The 16,876-nt window shown below is 43.6% G+C and overlaps 1 protein-coding gene across 1 annotated transcript in view; it reads right to left on the bottom strand.

Annotated features, from left to right (window-relative positions):
- Positions 1–16,629, bottom strand: part of sptbn4b (spectrin, beta, non-erythrocytic 4b) — an 80,659-nt gene extending 64,030 nt beyond the window's left edge. The window contains 6 exon segments of the mRNA XM_020605597.1: positions 1,903–1,983; positions 2,147–2,238; positions 3,893–4,066; positions 4,381–4,532; positions 4,781–4,938; positions 16,170–16,629. Of these exon segments, the coding sequence (XP_020461253.1) occupies positions 1,903–1,983; positions 2,147–2,238; positions 3,893–4,066; positions 4,381–4,532; positions 4,781–4,925 (644 nt within the window). The 5' untranslated portion in view covers positions 4,926–4,938; positions 16,170–16,629.
- Between the last annotated feature and the right edge of the window lie 247 nt (positions 16,630–16,876).

Here is a 16,876-nt window from a genome sequence, read left to right as displayed (position 1 = left end):
GCGGGAACTAAAGTACATGATCTGGAGGCCTGAAACACATCTCGGGTCATGGTAAAAGTGGAGATGGTCACCAGGTCGCGGGGGACAAGGCCTGGGCAAATGAACTGAATCTGTTTTTTAATAGATTTGACTCTACCCAGTCCTCAGCCCCCACCCTGCCAGCCGCCCCGACTTACTTCTCTGGGTCAGTTGTGTCCCTGCAGCCGCAGCTGCTCACACCTCAGCTAGACCTTGCCCCTCCTCCCACTGTCATGGGGGTTTCTCAACAGCCCACAGCTCCTGAGCAGTCACCGCCCACCCGTCCCCTCAGCCTCATGGTGGACCAGGTCAGGAGGGAGTTAAGGAGGATTAAAGCCAGGAAGGCCACAGGCCCTGACCACATCAGCCCCAGGGTCCTCAGGGAGTGTGTAGACCAGCTCAGTGAGGTGGTCCTGTACATGTTTAACCTGAGTCTTAGCCTGGAGAGTCCCAGCCCTATGGAAGACATCCTGTGTTGTCCCGGTTGCCAAAATACCTCATCCTAAGGAGCCGAACCATTACAGACCCGTTGCCCTGACCTCCCATCTGATGAAGACCATGGAGAGGATTGTCCTTGGCCACCTCCGTGCCCAGGTGAGCTCGGTGCTCATCCCGCTGCAGTTTGCATATCGACCGGGGTTGATGACGCCATTATCTACATGCTGCATCGAGCCCTATCTCATCTGGAGTCCCCCGGAAGCATGGTGAGGGTCATGTTCTTTGACTTCTCTAGTGCTTTCAACACAATCTAGCTGTCACTGCTGAGGAGGAATTTGGAGGGGGCAGGTGTGGACCAACACCTGTCTGCATGGATCATTAACTACCTCGCAAACAGACCTCAGTTTGTCAGGATGCGTGACTGTGTGTCAGACGTGGTGGTCTGCAGCACGGGGGCACCCCAGGGGACGGCGCTTTCCCCCTTTCTGTTCACCCTCTACACGTCGGACTTCAAGTACAACTCCCACCACCTGATGACACCGCCATTGTTGGATGTGTATTGGGGGGGTGAGCGGGAATACAGGGGGGTTGTTATTGACTTTGTGAAGTGGTGTGAGGAAAATCGACTGGTCCTGAACACCAGTAAGACAAAAGAGATGGTGATTGATCCCCGGTGGAAATCACCAGCACTCACTCCGGTCAGCTTTCAGGGCTCAGTCACTGAGATTGTGGACACCTTTAAATACCTGGGTGTCCACCTCAACAACAAAATGGATTGGACTGAAAACACCGATGCCCTGTACAAGAAGGGCCAGAGCCGCCTCCACTTGTTGAGGAGACAGGTCCTTTGGTGTGCGCGGGGCACTCCTTCAGACATTTTACGATTCTCTGGTGGTATCTGCGGTTTTTTACACTGTTGTGGGTTGGGCAGGAGGCAGCACGGACAGGGACAGGCAGAGACTTAACAAACTGGCTAGGTGAAATTATGAGGGACTATGTAATAGTCAACTGAGGTGCAATACTCAAATCCTGGGGTAAAATGCATGGTTAATATACACATATGTAAATTCTGTTCTTGATAATTCAAATACTTGATTCTGTCTATTTTTGAGTACTTGGAATTTGTTTATCAGGATGTGTGTGTGTGGTGCTTGTTCTCATGGTGTTATGCTCTCTGTTCTCCATTGCTGCTAAAACATTGAAATTTCCCCATTGAGGGATCAATAAAGTACCTACCTACCAACCTAATCAGTTCATGGGTAAGTTGTGCCAAATTTGAAGAAATTCCCCCAAGGTGCTCCAGAGATACGGTGTCATGAGAATAGGATGAACACCCAAAAAACATAATGCTTCTGGCCACAGCTGTCACCAGCGCAGAGGCATAAAAACACCCGTACATCAAAAGATAACAGCATGATATGGAGGTGTGTTAAAACTACTACTTACCGGTGTCTGTGTATAAGGGCATTGAAGGCAAGGCCATCTCTCCAGCAGGTGGTGAAGTTCTGGATGTTGACCTCAGGATACCTGGAGCATGGAGAAATCCTTTGTAGATTTAAATGTAAACCAGCATGTAAACCAGGAGAACCAGCATCCTAATAATGACACACTGACTTGGTAAATGCCATAAATGACCACAAAATTCACTGCTGCAGCTTTCAGCTGTCAGTGTTTTTATTTCACTGCTCACCCTGCGGTCTTCATCTGGCACCAGAGCAGCAGGGCATCCTTGGCAGAGCGCGTTTCTCTGTTGTCCTCTGTTGCTATTTTGATCACCTGGATCTAAACAAGAACACAGCAAAGCATCAGTTCAATGTCCATTGGGAAGAGACTATAAACTTTGTCTCACAGACCAGTTATAAAGTACTGTGCACTAACTGCTTTCTGTTTTGGAATATGCATTTATATAAGACTTTCCTCTTTGATAAGCTTATAGTTAGCTAAAATATAATATTGTTGTTTTCAATATAATCCTAGCAGGACAGTGAGGGAGGGTAGAAAAATACTTAGTATGTTGTGATACTGTATGTCTTCCAGTATTTCATGGTATCAGAACAACTAATGTGGCTGAACAGGGATAAGACTGACAGCCATCTTGGTAACTGCAAGCAATAAGATGAAGCGTGCTGTTTTTAAGCGATTACTATAAGCTGGTAACTTGTGAGTAATGACTAAATGTACCTTAAATGGCACATGGCTAAAAAGTAAACTGCCAGAGGGAAAAAGTTACCAAAAACCTATGTACGTTTCAGGCCTTTAAAAGGGATCAAGTAACAGGTTAACATCCATCTTTTCTGCAGCAGTGGATGTATATGAAGCCTTGAAAACTGATGCAAACACAAGCGTCCCAACTTTTGTTGGGCCACAACCACCTCCAGGCTGTGGAGAAGGAAAGAACTGTTATTGGAACTCCAGACTGTTATTATTTGTGTATGGTTCTGTAAATAGGATTACCTCTTCCTTTGCCTGTCACCCCCCCACAATCCCATCCCTCTCCTTCTCTCTGCCTGTGTGCACTTACTGCAGCAGTTTGGCCCTACCTGCTGACTTGGCAAAGCTAACTCTCACTTTCATCACAGAGGAGAGGAAAGGGAAAAGGGGCAAGAGGAAAACATAACTGGAGGCCACTCAGACAGCCCAAGCCACTGCCAACCTGCTGGCATTATTCGAAGCACTTCAGTGTTCAGTTCAGTTTTGTTACTGACACTGTAACCAAGCCTTCAGATTTGAAATTAAGCCTGAGACCCAGTTAGTATCATAGTTATTACTTAACGAATCATGCAATGGGATAAATTCCAGGTCTGGATCACTAGCAAACCATACAACGAAATGTTTCTTTCTGTACTGTGAAACTGGAGTGTTTCTTATTTAAACAAGACAAAATTCATTGTGATTTTAGTTTCACAGTTAATTCCTTCATCTTGCAGTATGTCTGAACTGATCTGCATTGTCATCTTTGCCTCGCTAGCTTAGTTTGCAGAGGGTCACACCAACATACTTTGAGCTAATTCTGCTAGCACTGCTGTAAAATGTGCTTTGTGTTGGGAAGCCAGCGCTAGCATGAAAACACTGAGTCCTAGGAGAGAGCTACTCGGTGACTGTGCACCGTGAATGTTACAGGAGGGTCTGAATAATGCTAAGTAAGTATTTCATGCTGAGGCCACACTGTAGCCCTGAAGCATGCCAAAAGGAGCCCTGTACTCTGCTGTACTTACATGGTAGGAACAGATCCTGTATCACTGCTGCTGCCTGGAAACCTGTGTATCAGTGTGAGTGTGTGTGTGAGATTGGATGATAATATGTACATGTAAAGATGGGAGAAAACTAAATAACTGGTTTGACAGAGTGTAAATGTAACAGAGTGAGGGCTCTGTGTGTGTTTGTGTTTGTGCATCATAACTTTAATGATACCTAATTGTATTGTTAGGCTGTTTACCTGGAAGCGTAGGATGATGGTCCAGATAAGACCCAGGGTGAGGCGGTGGTTTCCATCCACAATGTCATGGGAACCAACGTTTTCCAGGTGAACCCTCTGTTCTTTAAGGAATTGCAAAGCTTTGTCAACGTTTTCCAGACAGTGGATCCGCATACGACCCCGTGTAGGCCTTGGCTGAGGAAGGACCAAGAGCTGAGTTATTTCTATTATTACTCATATGAAAGCCCTTATTATTGAAGTCATGCGGCATCATATACCTTTAGCATAGTAATATAAAATATATAAATATAATTACTACAAACAAACTTTTGCCAAAACAGTTTGAATTTGACTTTAAAAAAGGAGTAAAAAGTACAGTAGGGACTAATCATTTTTCACATTCACAGGAAAGTCCTCTGACACTTCCTCACTTCCTGTCCTATGAAGGATCAATTAAGAGACACTACAACACTGGTACAAAGCTCATTATTGCGTGCATGTGTTCCCACCAACAGCTCTCCACTGAGGACCTCCAGCAGTCTGGTGAGCATGTATCCATCCCTCAGGTCGTTGTAGAGGTCAGATATGCGACAGGATACTCTGGCCAGATGAGAGTTAACCCACTTGGTAAAAGTCTTCTTCTGCACTGCATCTCGTTCATCTGAGGAAAATGAAGGAATCAACCTTATGGTAAAAGCAAGGGGAAAGGGGGGACAGACTCGTTCCTTTCTTTTAGCTGAGATAGTTGGGATAATTTGAGATTTGTGGGATCAAAAAGAAACCCAACAAAGAATCAGCATCCTGCCCTTAATGGAGATATATTAATATATGTACTAATGCGGAAATATTTGTTGTGTGTGTGTCTGCGTTTGTGTGGATATGAGTTAGCTCATGTGTGTGACCTCTGACCTGCCAGGGCCTTGATCCGGGAGCACTCGAACAGCTTGGAGCTGGTACACTCCGTTTCCCAGAACCCAGAGCTGATTGGTCGGTTGTTGTTGTTGAGTTGGCGCTGGGCTTCCGCGTTGTCCAGGTCTGGGGAGGCATTAGCCATCGCGCCCGACACCCTGAAACACACATCATTATCATCAACCTTTATTTAATCAGGGAAAAACCAATTGAGAGCAAGCTCTCATTTTCAGTGGTGCCCTAACAAACAATCAACACCATCAAAACAATAATAAAGTTTTACATGTGGATCAAATAAAACCAGTATTGAAAATCCAATACCACAAGTCACACATTAAAACAATAAAAAATACACATAAAATCATGTTAAAAACACATTATCCAGATCACCTGTTACACACACATTTAAACTGTAAAGTACTATATAAAAGAAGCTTAAAGTGAGAATATGGAGAGTAGCCAGTTTTGTCTTTTTCTGCAAACTATTGCATGTTTGCAAGGCACAGTAATGGAAGGACATCTTTCCTACGTCTGTATTAGCTAAAAAAAGGGCTGCAGAACAAGATAATCTTGTGAATGGGTCTGGTATGTTGATGAATTATAACTCGGGAGGTAAGTAATAGATTCAGGCAACTTATTAAGTAGGGTTTTATAAATGAATGACATAAAACGATGTGCTCTTCTCAGTGTCAAAGATGGCCAACCTACTTTCTAATATGATTCACAATGATGATCCTAAAGTGATCTCCAGTAACAAATTTAATAGCAGCATGATACACTGAGTCAAGGGGTTTCAATGTTTAGGCAGAGGCATGCATATAAATCATATTACCATAGTCTAGTGCAGATAAAATTGTTGCATGTACTGACTGCCTCCTGTGACACTCATTGAAACAAAATCTGTTTCTATACAGAAAAACAGTTAATGTCTCAATTTAACACTCATCTAACCAAAAGCCAAGATATTTATATGCAGTCTTTGTCAATGACAGCACCGTTCAGTGTAGCTATATTTAAATTAAAATGATCAATTTAACACTGTTTTCTAGTAAAAAGTCATACTTTTTTACTGTAATTTGATGTTAACTTAAGATCAAGAAGCTGATGTTGAACAACATTAAGATCGGACTCCAAATGCCTGATCAGTGGAGGGAGCCATTGTATAAATGACCATGTCATCTGCATATAAAAGCATAGTGCTGCTAATTACTTTAGATCCCAGATAGTGAAAAAGTGGGGCCCAAAATGGATCCTAGTGGGACTCCTCTAAGAATACCCATAAAATTAGGCTTAAAACAATCCACTTCAACAGCTTGTGATCTATCAGACAAATAATTTTTAAACCAATTAATTGACTTCTCATCAAATCCAATCAGGGCAAAGAAGATGAGGAGGACAGGTGCCACTGCGGTGCTCATCAGACATCCCCACAGATGAATGGCTGCTCATGCTTTATAACTAAACTCTCACTGACTTCGCACAACTCATTAGACACCCTATAACCCCTATTTAGACACAAACGTTTACTAATTCAGATTCATGATTTGAATGGGAAAAAATATGAAACAGCAGCTGCATCACTCTCAATTTAATTAGTGTTCAAATCATACAAATACTATCACTCAGCAAAAAAAAAAAAAAACTACTCTGGAGTTCATAAGCACCTTGAATAATGCAGCACCTGTCTGTGGCATTGGAGCATTTTACAACAAAGGAGCTTAAAATAAAATATCTCTGATTATTCAAAAGACAGTGGGAGTGAGAGTACTATCTCTAAGTCTCTCCCACTGACAGCTGAAAACCAAATGAAAATAAAAATGATAAATTTCACCACAAAAAGATATAAGAAATGGAAATGCTCAAAACAACAAAACGCTAACCAAAAGGTTTTAGATCTGAACAATATGCTTCAAGCACTGCATGCTTCTGACTGAGGTATCCATCTGAATTTCTACAGTTCTACAGAGGAATCATCGGGTCTGTTCTCTGCACCTCCATCACTGTCTGGTTTGGCTCAGCAACCAAACAGGACAAGTACAGATTCAGCAGACAGTCAGGACTGTAGAAAAGGTCATCGGTGTGAGCCTGTCCTCCATGGAGGACCTGTACACCTCACGGGTCAAAAGGAGGGCAGAGAGGATCACTGCTGACCCCTCACACCCTGGACACAATCTGTTTGAACTCCTCCCCTCTGGACGGTGTTACAGGTCACTGTGCACTAAGACAACCAGGCACAGGGACAGTTTCTTCCCTCAGGCTGTCGTTCTGATGAACACTTAACCAACAACAGTATGACTGGACAATAACCCTCAGTGCAATACCTGTAAATATACATTGTACAGATTATACAGAGTCATAGAGGTCTCTAGTTTTTAAATACTCAATTTTATCCCTAATTATCTCATTTCAATGAACATTCCTTTGTTGTCTGTACTGTTTACTGTCTGTTTATACTGCTTATTCTGCATTGTTTGCACTGGTTGTTGATGTTAATACTGCTATTTTGTTATATTACACAGCCTTATGCTGGTTTACTATCTGCACATTGAGAGACGATGTACCTGAGTCAAATTCCTCGTGTGTCCGTCACACCTGGCCAATAAAGCTGATTCTGATTCTGAATTGCAACACATAAAAATCAGCAGACTCCTCGTCCTTGTGCGCTGGAAAGCCTGGTGGCTATCGCACATGAGCTGCATTTTCTCACGTGTGCGCTGGAAAGCCTGGTGGCTATCGTGCATGAGCTGCACTTTCTCACACTGTTCTCAGACCATAGCTAAAAGGAACATAGCTATGTTACAGGATATATCTGTTTCAACATTTTACATTTGCTCCCTCATATTCCATTCACCTAGTGCACTTTTAAAAAACTCCATGTATATATAATTATTCTTTTGTCTAGACAGCATGTCAGTAGCAGATGACTGCTACACTGTAGTTTACAAATTGGGGTGACACCAAAAGAATGTGTAGAAAACACCTTGAGCCCACAATGACTTTATATTCAAAACATGTAGGGTCTACAGAGAAACCATTAATGCCTTATTCACACTTTTATGTTTTACTTGAAATCCTAATTACTCAGTCTCATAATCATAAAAATCCTGGTAGATCTGGTTTAACTGAATGTAAACCTGCAATATAAGCACACAACATTAAATCTAGTTTATTCTGTGAAATGTGCATTGTCTTACTAAAATGTTTGATAGATATCTGGTAGACAGACGCACATCCTGGTGTAACTCTGTATCAGTTGATAGCTGTTCCTCACTCATTTTTGTTTGCAGTACACACTCTGGATGGAAAACACATGCTATGGTTTCTCTCAGTAAGATGCACATGTGCCCACGGGACGTAAAATATGCCATTTGGTGTGCTTCTCCAGAGCTGCTTAGAGTGAGGGAGTGCACGTTTGTATGCATGTTTGGTCCCAGAGGGAATCAAATCTGCATCCTTAGTGGCCTCTTTGCTTTTAGGCCCAAAAGACAAAACTGATCATTTAGAAATGTCACGCTGCTGCGTATCAATCGTACGTTCACAATTCTGTTGTTTTCTGAAGCTCCTGAGATTTTATTTCTTTGACTCAGATGCCTGTTGGACTTAACCCTCTCTCTGAACCCACTGAAATGGCCCTTGAAATGCGTCATAAGATAACAGAATGAAAAACCTTCTGCCCCCTTCACCTCTCAAACCCCTTTGGTGTCTTCCCTTCCCCCATCTCTCCCTATCCCCAGCTTTACACACACATGAAACTACTGAATGAATATCTATCTAACATATTAGTAGGACAAATGCACAGTTTGCAAAATAAACAAGGATTTTTATGGTTAGGTGAGTGACTGATTAATTAGGATTTCAAGTAAAACATTACAAGTGAAAGTGGGATGTCTTTTTAGGGGTGTCTCTGTAATTTGCTGCCTCAACCTTTTTGCTGTAAGTCTCTTTATCTTCCTCTCATCTTGCCCCTTTTCTGGCCTCTCCCTCCTTCTCCACTGCAACAGAAGTCCAGACTCACGGTTGTCACTATACCTAAACCACAGGGAAACAACATAGCCATATCGAGTAAATGTCAGCATACCCTGCAAGACAGAGAGGGGGTGGGGGGTTGTGCACATGCACTTAGCCGATCTCCCTGGAGAGAGTAGCAGCAAAACAACGTGATGAAGCAGGTAGATGAATGCAGTAGAACCCAAAAGAAACCTACAGCAAAACAGCTGAATTTGTACAGTATAACTTCATGAATATAATGAAAATGTGAGCTTGTTTTCAGAAATGTAAAGGTGCGTTTCTCCCCATGTCATTCAGTCAAGAAGGTAAATAATCCACCTTGACTGATTTGCCATTAATAATTATTTCCAGTACTGACTGATCTGCCAAGTATTTTCTCAATAAGCTGCTCTATTTGTATGATGTAAGAAAACAGAAACAGCTGTTTATCAAAATTTTCCCTCAGATAAAAGTGAAATATCCAGATGTTATGCTTTATCCTACCGGCTGTTCAAAAGCCAAAAGAAGCTTGAACCAATGAACATTTCTTTACTTCAACATGTGCCTCTATAATATTATAAATAATAATATAGGGGTAGAAAAAACTGATGCACTGGTTGTGTTTTTTTTTTATGATTACATTAGTTTTTCTGCTTTAGTTCATTTTGTCTCAGTGGAACTGCTACGGTATCTTCTCCGGATTTAGATTTCTTCTTACATGATTGTTGAATATTGGAGGAAAACTGGTGGCTCACAAAAAAGCTTTTCTCCTTTGATCATAAGGAACTGCCACAAACTCCTGATACCAACTCTTAAATCACTGAAACACCATCTCCCTTGCAGTTGTACTGAAAACATCCCCTGCAAGACTTGGTCCGTTTTGTCTCAGATGAGTGGCAGCTGATGGTGTGATCTCAGATGCTGTAAATGAGTTAGCCCCATGTAACCTCCCTAAATCCCTATACATTTTTCACCCATATCCCCGTGTGGCAAAAACCTTGGCCTGCATTCCCCCTCTGAGTGTGTGACAGCCAAAATCAAGGCTGGCTACCAGCTGGTTCACTGTAGGCAGTGCCCGATATCCACAAACTAAAAAGCTAGCAAGCGTTCACTTCACACAGAAGCACTGCTCAACAAAGCGGAGATATTAGGTGGAGGCAAACACAAAGAAAGTTTGAATGACATTTTTAATGATGTTGTTCTTTAAATATAAGACAACGGTACAGTGCCAGCTGTCAGCAGACTGTGAAATAACTGTAATGCTTCCATTGGCACATTTTAAACAAACTGAGAAAATCAGCAAAAGAAAATGTGAATCAGTGCACGTTTTCATCCACTACCATTAACGTGAACATCAGATGTTTGTTCGTGCCATTAAATGAATAAGGAGGAGCAAGAAGAGTAACTTTCTAAATCCACCTATAGTAGAATGTATTAGAAACCTACAGCTGTGTGCATTATCACCATCACATACAGCTTCAGGTGGGCTTCCATGCACTAATTTCATCTGTGCATAAAAGAACCTGAACCTGAAAAGATATTTTATGCTTGACTGCGGTGGAAACTTTGGCGTCTGTCTAAAAGGAAAATGGTTTCTACATTTTCCTCTGTTCTTTTAATTACATCATGTTGTTGTTCCCCCTTTTTCTGCAATCGTTTAAAGGCACCTGACTGGAAAAGGCTGTTTATCCTGATGAACTAACAATTGTAAAAACAGTTTGGCGTGATGTTCCTCACGTTATTACATATGAATCTTTTAATAACATCACTTTGTTGTGCCTCCTTCTTCTACAATGGCCCCTGACTGGAAAGTTAGTGCCACCAGCTGTTTATCTCTACAAACCAACTCCTGCTATTCACATAATAACTGTGGACAGAAAACACACTTTCACGGGAATTTTCTCTTAATTCGGTTAAAACAATAACTGGATTGAAACCCACTTATAGTAAGAAAGTTTATCCTTGTAAAACATTACAACATCAACAAACTGAAATATGCATCAAATCTCATTATTGGATTACAGAGGAGAAACAACAGCTGTATCACAAAACCAGGTCCACATCAGTCAAACTGCCGCATGTGAATGTGTGTGTTTGTGTGAGTGTCCTCCGTTCTCCTTGCCTGGATCCTGACCTCAACCACCTGGTGTCTTTTCAATCAGTCAGACTCACAGCTGGCAGGCCTGCTCTGCTGTGTTTCTGTGTGTGTGTGTGTGTGTGTGTATTATCACCTTTATTCTAATAATCAGACTCAGCTGTTTAGAAATAAGCCATCTCCAGGCAGGAGAGTTGACACCAAATCTGACAATCACACACGCAGGCACACACTCCTGGCTATCCAGCAGCAGTGAGATGCTTCGTGATTTGCCTCCAGAGACTGAACACAACCTGAAGGAAACCTCAGATTATGGAGATAAAAAAAAAAACACTGAGCACACAATGAGCTCAAAAATATTTTACCTGCATTCAGAGCAGTAAAGTCTGTAAGTTTCAGAATATCAGCAGTAAATTTCGATGTTAGATAGAAGCTTCACACAGGCAACAGTAACCATCAGTGAAAATTGAAAAAGTACCTCAAAGGTACAGGGCTAACACTTAGATACAGACAACCACACACACCCACAGAAAGGCACCGGGTCAGCCTTCTTGCTGTGAGGCTACAGTGCTAAACACTGCACCACCATGCCACCCCTGGTTTTGACTGTTCATCTGGCAAAACATACAAATCAAACAAATCATCTTGGACTCTGGGAAACTGTGTGAAACTTCAGTTTTTTTCTATTAGTTGCAGCCCTAAAACAGACGATAAATAGGGTGAGAAGTGACAGCAGAACCTCAAACATCCACCCACAAAAAAAAAGAAAAGGTCGTCATGACCCACCTCGCTGCCTGAGAGTTCAGTGCCATTGAACACTAAGCAACTGAGATGTCTTCTCATTTCTCACTTTTAGGACAGAATCTAGATCACGTGAGGCATCTCTGCTTTTCTCCTGGTGGACCTGAAACCCAAACCTCACTGTGGTTTATAGGACAGCCTCTAAAATGAAATGTTCTATATTCTGACAGGCCATCTTTGTCGTCACAACCCCACCCCCCAGTTGTAACAGACTGCAGCTGTTACACATCGGTGTGTATCCTGGAGATGTTATAACGGTCTTACAAACAAACCTTTGCACAGCATGACTACAGGTGCCTGTTAGGACTGTAACTTTGTTAATATTCAATCAGTGGCCTAGTAGTGTTAGCACTATTGTCTAGGCAGATGTGGGGCAAATGAATGGACAGCCCAACAGAGAGTCCCAGTGAGGTGCTGGGCCACCATGTGACACCAGAACAGCTCCACCTTGACTCTCCAGGTCTCTGAACCCTCCTGGAGGGATGAACACCATTCCTCCAACAGATGTTCCCTCATGTGGTGTTTTGATGATGGTGGTGGAGACGCTGTCCAACACGTTGCTCCAACATCTCCCATAGCTGTTCAACTGGGCTGAGACCTGGTGACTGCTATTTGTTGCTCCCCTTAGGGCAGAGACATGCCAAGCCGACATAAAAGAACTAGCAGCAACAGAGGGCGACTGCTGTGTCACCTCACATTGCCTTTTTCTGGGCCAGTCGGGTTGAGAAAGTGGCACCTGAACACATCGCACAACAGCCAACCAGCAACTATGTTCTGCGCCTGCGCAACAGAAATGCCAGCAGGTGGCAGTATCTGTACTCATCATTTAGAAAGGTAAATGTGTGAAATCATGCAGCGACAAGCTGAAGGGGCTTTCCCAAACCATTCCTCTCTCGTGCACTGATTCACTAAGCTAAAAACCCAGTCAGAGTGGTCTCCCTCACTGACGAAGCCAAAATGGCCGACACTGATTCAACATGTCAAATTGTCTGAAAAACCACTGACAGGGTCCAACAAGTGCCAACTGTACAGAACACACCAGGAAGATGAGGGCGACAGATGCTCAACAACGGCCTGACAGTGGCCGATGGCCGACTGGCGGCTTGGTGTGTCACAGCCCAAAAACCACTCAGACTTATTAATGCCCTTCCTCCCCCGCTATGCTGTGGCCGTTGGTAATCACAATAAACCACAGTTAAGCCAATGGTGGAGTGAAAGCATCAACCCCACCTCCCTGCACTTTTATTATCCTTCACACTTTTTCAGCTGTCCCCTCCCTCCGTTCCCACTCCTTCTGTCCTCACGTCCCAGCCTCTCTGTCTGGCCTGCACTACTTGTGTGTTGGCTATTATCATTTGGCATGATGCGTCCATTGCTACCAAAGAGTGACAGTACGCTAATCTTTTTAGTACATGGGATACAAAACATCAGGTACCCTTAAAACATGCACTTAACCCCCAAATGCTGCAGTGAAGCAGTTCAGTCCACAGCAGTAGGCTGTTTGGTGACTAAAGACTACAAGTCCTGAAGCTAACGGTTGCTAATATATGAAACTGTTTGATTATGAAGCAAGACGGTGGTGAATGAGGTCAATATTAAGCTGTTGGAATAAAGAAGTGGAATAGCATTAAATGTGTTCTTTTGCCCTTATTTTCTCGATTTCACCTCTGTTCTTCCATGTCAGCCTTCCAGTTTCTCCATAGCGTCTGTCTTCTCCGTAACATCACCCTCAATATCTTTTGATTACGCCCGACTGTCTCATTTTGTCTGTCTGTCTCCACATCTAACCACTAAATCAAGGGGCTATTCTTGGATCACTAGTGCAGGAATATGATCAGACGAAACAAGCAGACAATAGAACATAAACTTAAATCATGTCTGATGTATTCATCACAAAGTGGGACGTGCATTTATCTGTGGACAGGATCTGACGTCAAAAATCTGGCTTTGTAGTGTGAGTAAAAAACTGAGGGGTTTTACATATATGGATGAAGGTTGATGAAACATGGACAAGTTAGTTTGTAGTGCCACAGCTACATCTTAAGTTCACACATTTAAAAGAGCACAAGAGACAGGAGGGTGCACCAGCAGGAAGGAAAGAGGTACAGCTGCTGCCAGTGTTAATCAGTCAGTGGTAACAGCACTGTGCCTCTGTTTCTCTCAGGTTCCATGAGGACCAGACCCTCAGTGCACGCTCCCTTTTTGAGCACACACAGCAGTCCTCATCAGCATCATCACATAGAGATCACACCATCTTGAGTACAATCACCAAAGCCTCTGCTACCTAACTGATATGGCATCGTCTATTCACACTTTCCATGTGATGTAACTAGAGAGATTTTCCACAAGTTATATGTAAACTTGGCCAAAGCTGGACTCTGGCAGGACTTCATGTTACATTGCTTAACTAGACACACAAAGTGCAGGGCAGAGTTCATCCACAGCAGGAGGATGAAGCCTGTGGTCTGGGTTGCATTCAAATAAAGTGGAGGTGTGGCCATTTATACATCTGTGTATCACCTAAATATGTTTAGCTGTGCACACAAAATAAGGAGGCTGCCATTAAAATGCCGCCTAAATAACACATTGAATTTGACAAATATTTGAAAATTGTCGGACATTTGTATCCAGTCTGGTGGCACGAGCTCCCTTATGGAAACCTAAGACCACCTTAACTTGAACCTAACCTAAGGATTTATCCTACACTTTATCCAGAATGACTTCACTTTGCATAAATGTCTGAAACCTAGACTGTTCCAAAAAGGATGGAGGCTCTTTCTCTCTCTTTTGCACACACACAGGATCCTTCACTGTGACTTCACACGGTGTACACGTTACACACTGCACTGAGTCACGCACCTCACTTCACTTCAGCAGAGTGAAACATCTGTAAACAAGAGCAGCAGCCGAAGCCCAGTTTTGAGTTGGCAAGACCACAATTCTTAATCAAAACCGTAGCCTTGCAGTCCAACAGCAGGCCAGCAGCAGAGAGCATCAGTGTCCCACAGTGTCTCTGTATAATCCAGACAACACAGGGACGACAACAAGAAAGCTGTCAGAAAGAACTGTAACAGAGCTGGGCAATATATTGTAATGTGAGATACATCAATAATCAGTGTACTTTCATAATGTTTAGCTCAATAACATACCATGGTCATATACATGTGAGTGTGTATACAGCCCGTAGTATAACATTACGCGCGATAAAAGTTACTATAGTAACTAAACTCTAATTAGCACCAGATGTAGTAACATCATCTGTCCATTCACCCACTAGCTACTGTATAAACACTAATACCTGAGGCCACAGAGAGGACTGGAGCCAATCCCAGCCTGCACTGGGGGAGACACAGGGTCCACCCTGGACAGGTTGCCGGTCTATCACAGGGCTGACACATAGAGACAGACAACCACACACACTCACATTCACACCAGGGGCAGGTTAGTCACCTGTGAACCTAAACTGCATGTCAGGCAAAAACAAAATGTTGAATATAACAGAAACTCATTTTTGTATTACAGTATATAAATACTTAACTTAGTGGCAGCACTGTTAGCCGTTTGCTATTATCCATGATGAAATAACTGAATAAAATGATATTGGGTGTTTTTGGTCATTGTGCCTTTAAAAACAACACATTCTCCTTTTTGCTTTACTGTTCAACCCCTTCAAGCTCATACACACCTTGCACCACCTAACCAAAGTTAACTAACTTACCCACAGCTACCCGTACACCACCGTGTGCACTCACTACAGCAGTTGGAGATATTTACCATAAACAGTGACCATATTCAATAGTCACTGACAGTCTCAGTGCAAAACTGAGGTTCAAGTCACTTCTCTGCAGCTGCTCCTTGAGTTGCTAAAGCCAGCTACGCTGCTGCTGGCCTTGTCTCACTGAAGCATAAGAATAAGCTGAACAAATCTACCACAGCAGCAAAACCCCAGGATTCAGGAGTATGACTGATACCACAAGCACTAGAAACGTCCAAGTAATGTGAGGTCACACAATGAGACCACAGACAAACATCCTGCAGGAATATGCAGCATGAGCTTTCTCACTTGGGAAGTGGTTCCTGTCGCCTTTTGGTACAGTTTGAAGAAAGGCCACAGAATCCTGGCAACCATCAGTAATTTAAAGTTATGGCTGACAGAGAAGGCTAAAACGAGCCGGTACACTATGCAGCAGCACAGCCCACTAGGCCACTGTTCTCCTTCTTAAACCATTTATCCTTTCAAATTGGACAATCAGCTCTGGTAGGCATCAGAACATTTTGTCAGGCATGCATCATGTAACACATGTAGGTGAAAAAAGACATGACACAGCGCGTCCCTCCCCCCCGGATCACTGCGGTACCTTGCACCCAAATGCAGGCCGGTGTCCCTGCAAAAGAAGGAAAAAAACAGCATGCACCTCGACTGCTTGCTCTCACACGGGGAGGGACAAAACAAAACGACATATCGTGGACAGAAGAATCATCCTGTCGTCCTTCTATCGGGCTTACCTTCAGCTTTGGTGTCAGTTCTCAGGTTTGGGTTTGTCCTCCTCCAAGACGCTGTTGGCTTGAATCGATGAGGAGAGCGATTTATCAATGGAGGAGAGTGACGCTCCGCTTTTATTCCAACAGGGTCTTCCCTCGATTAGTCCTTCTTAAAGGAGGAAGCTCATTCTCTGTGTAATTACCGAAGCAGCCCGGGGAGTGTGTACCGTAGAAATACAACACATCGGAGCATTACAAGCGCGCTGCGTGCGTCGGTGACCGCCGGCCGGGAGATACTGTCGAGCCGGTGGATGGTGATGGTGGTATCCATAGAGGTCCCTGTTTCCACCTGACACAACCTCCCCTTCCTCCTCCTCCGCCTCCTCTTCTTCTTCTCCGTTGGTGATGCGGGAAAGAAAAGCCAGCATCAGTGCGGCGAGGGGGGCATAGAGGGAGAGGGGGGAGAAGGAGAGAGAGAGAAAGAGAGGGGGGAGAGAGGGAGACAGAGCGAAGGAGGGAGAGGGAGAGAAAGGGAGAGAAGGGGAGGGAGAGAGGGAGAAAGAGACAGAGGGAGAGAGAGGGAGATAGAGGGAGAAAAAGATGGAGGGGAGGAAAGAGGGAAAGGGACAGCGGGAGAGGGGAGAGAAGGAGAGAGAAAGGGTGAGAGAGGAAGAGAGGGAGAAAGAGACAGAGAGAGGGGGGAGAGGGAGAGAGGGAGAAAGAGATAGAGA

This window comes from Monopterus albus, unplaced genomic scaffold (genome assembly GCF_001952655.1).
Source record: "Monopterus albus unplaced genomic scaffold, M_albus_1.0 scaffold71.1, whole genome shotgun sequence".
Lineage (NCBI taxonomy): Eukaryota > Metazoa > Chordata > Actinopteri > Synbranchiformes > Synbranchidae > Monopterus > Monopterus albus.
Note: the sequence above shows the minus strand (reverse complement) of the source record. Positions and strands in the feature narration are given on the sequence as shown.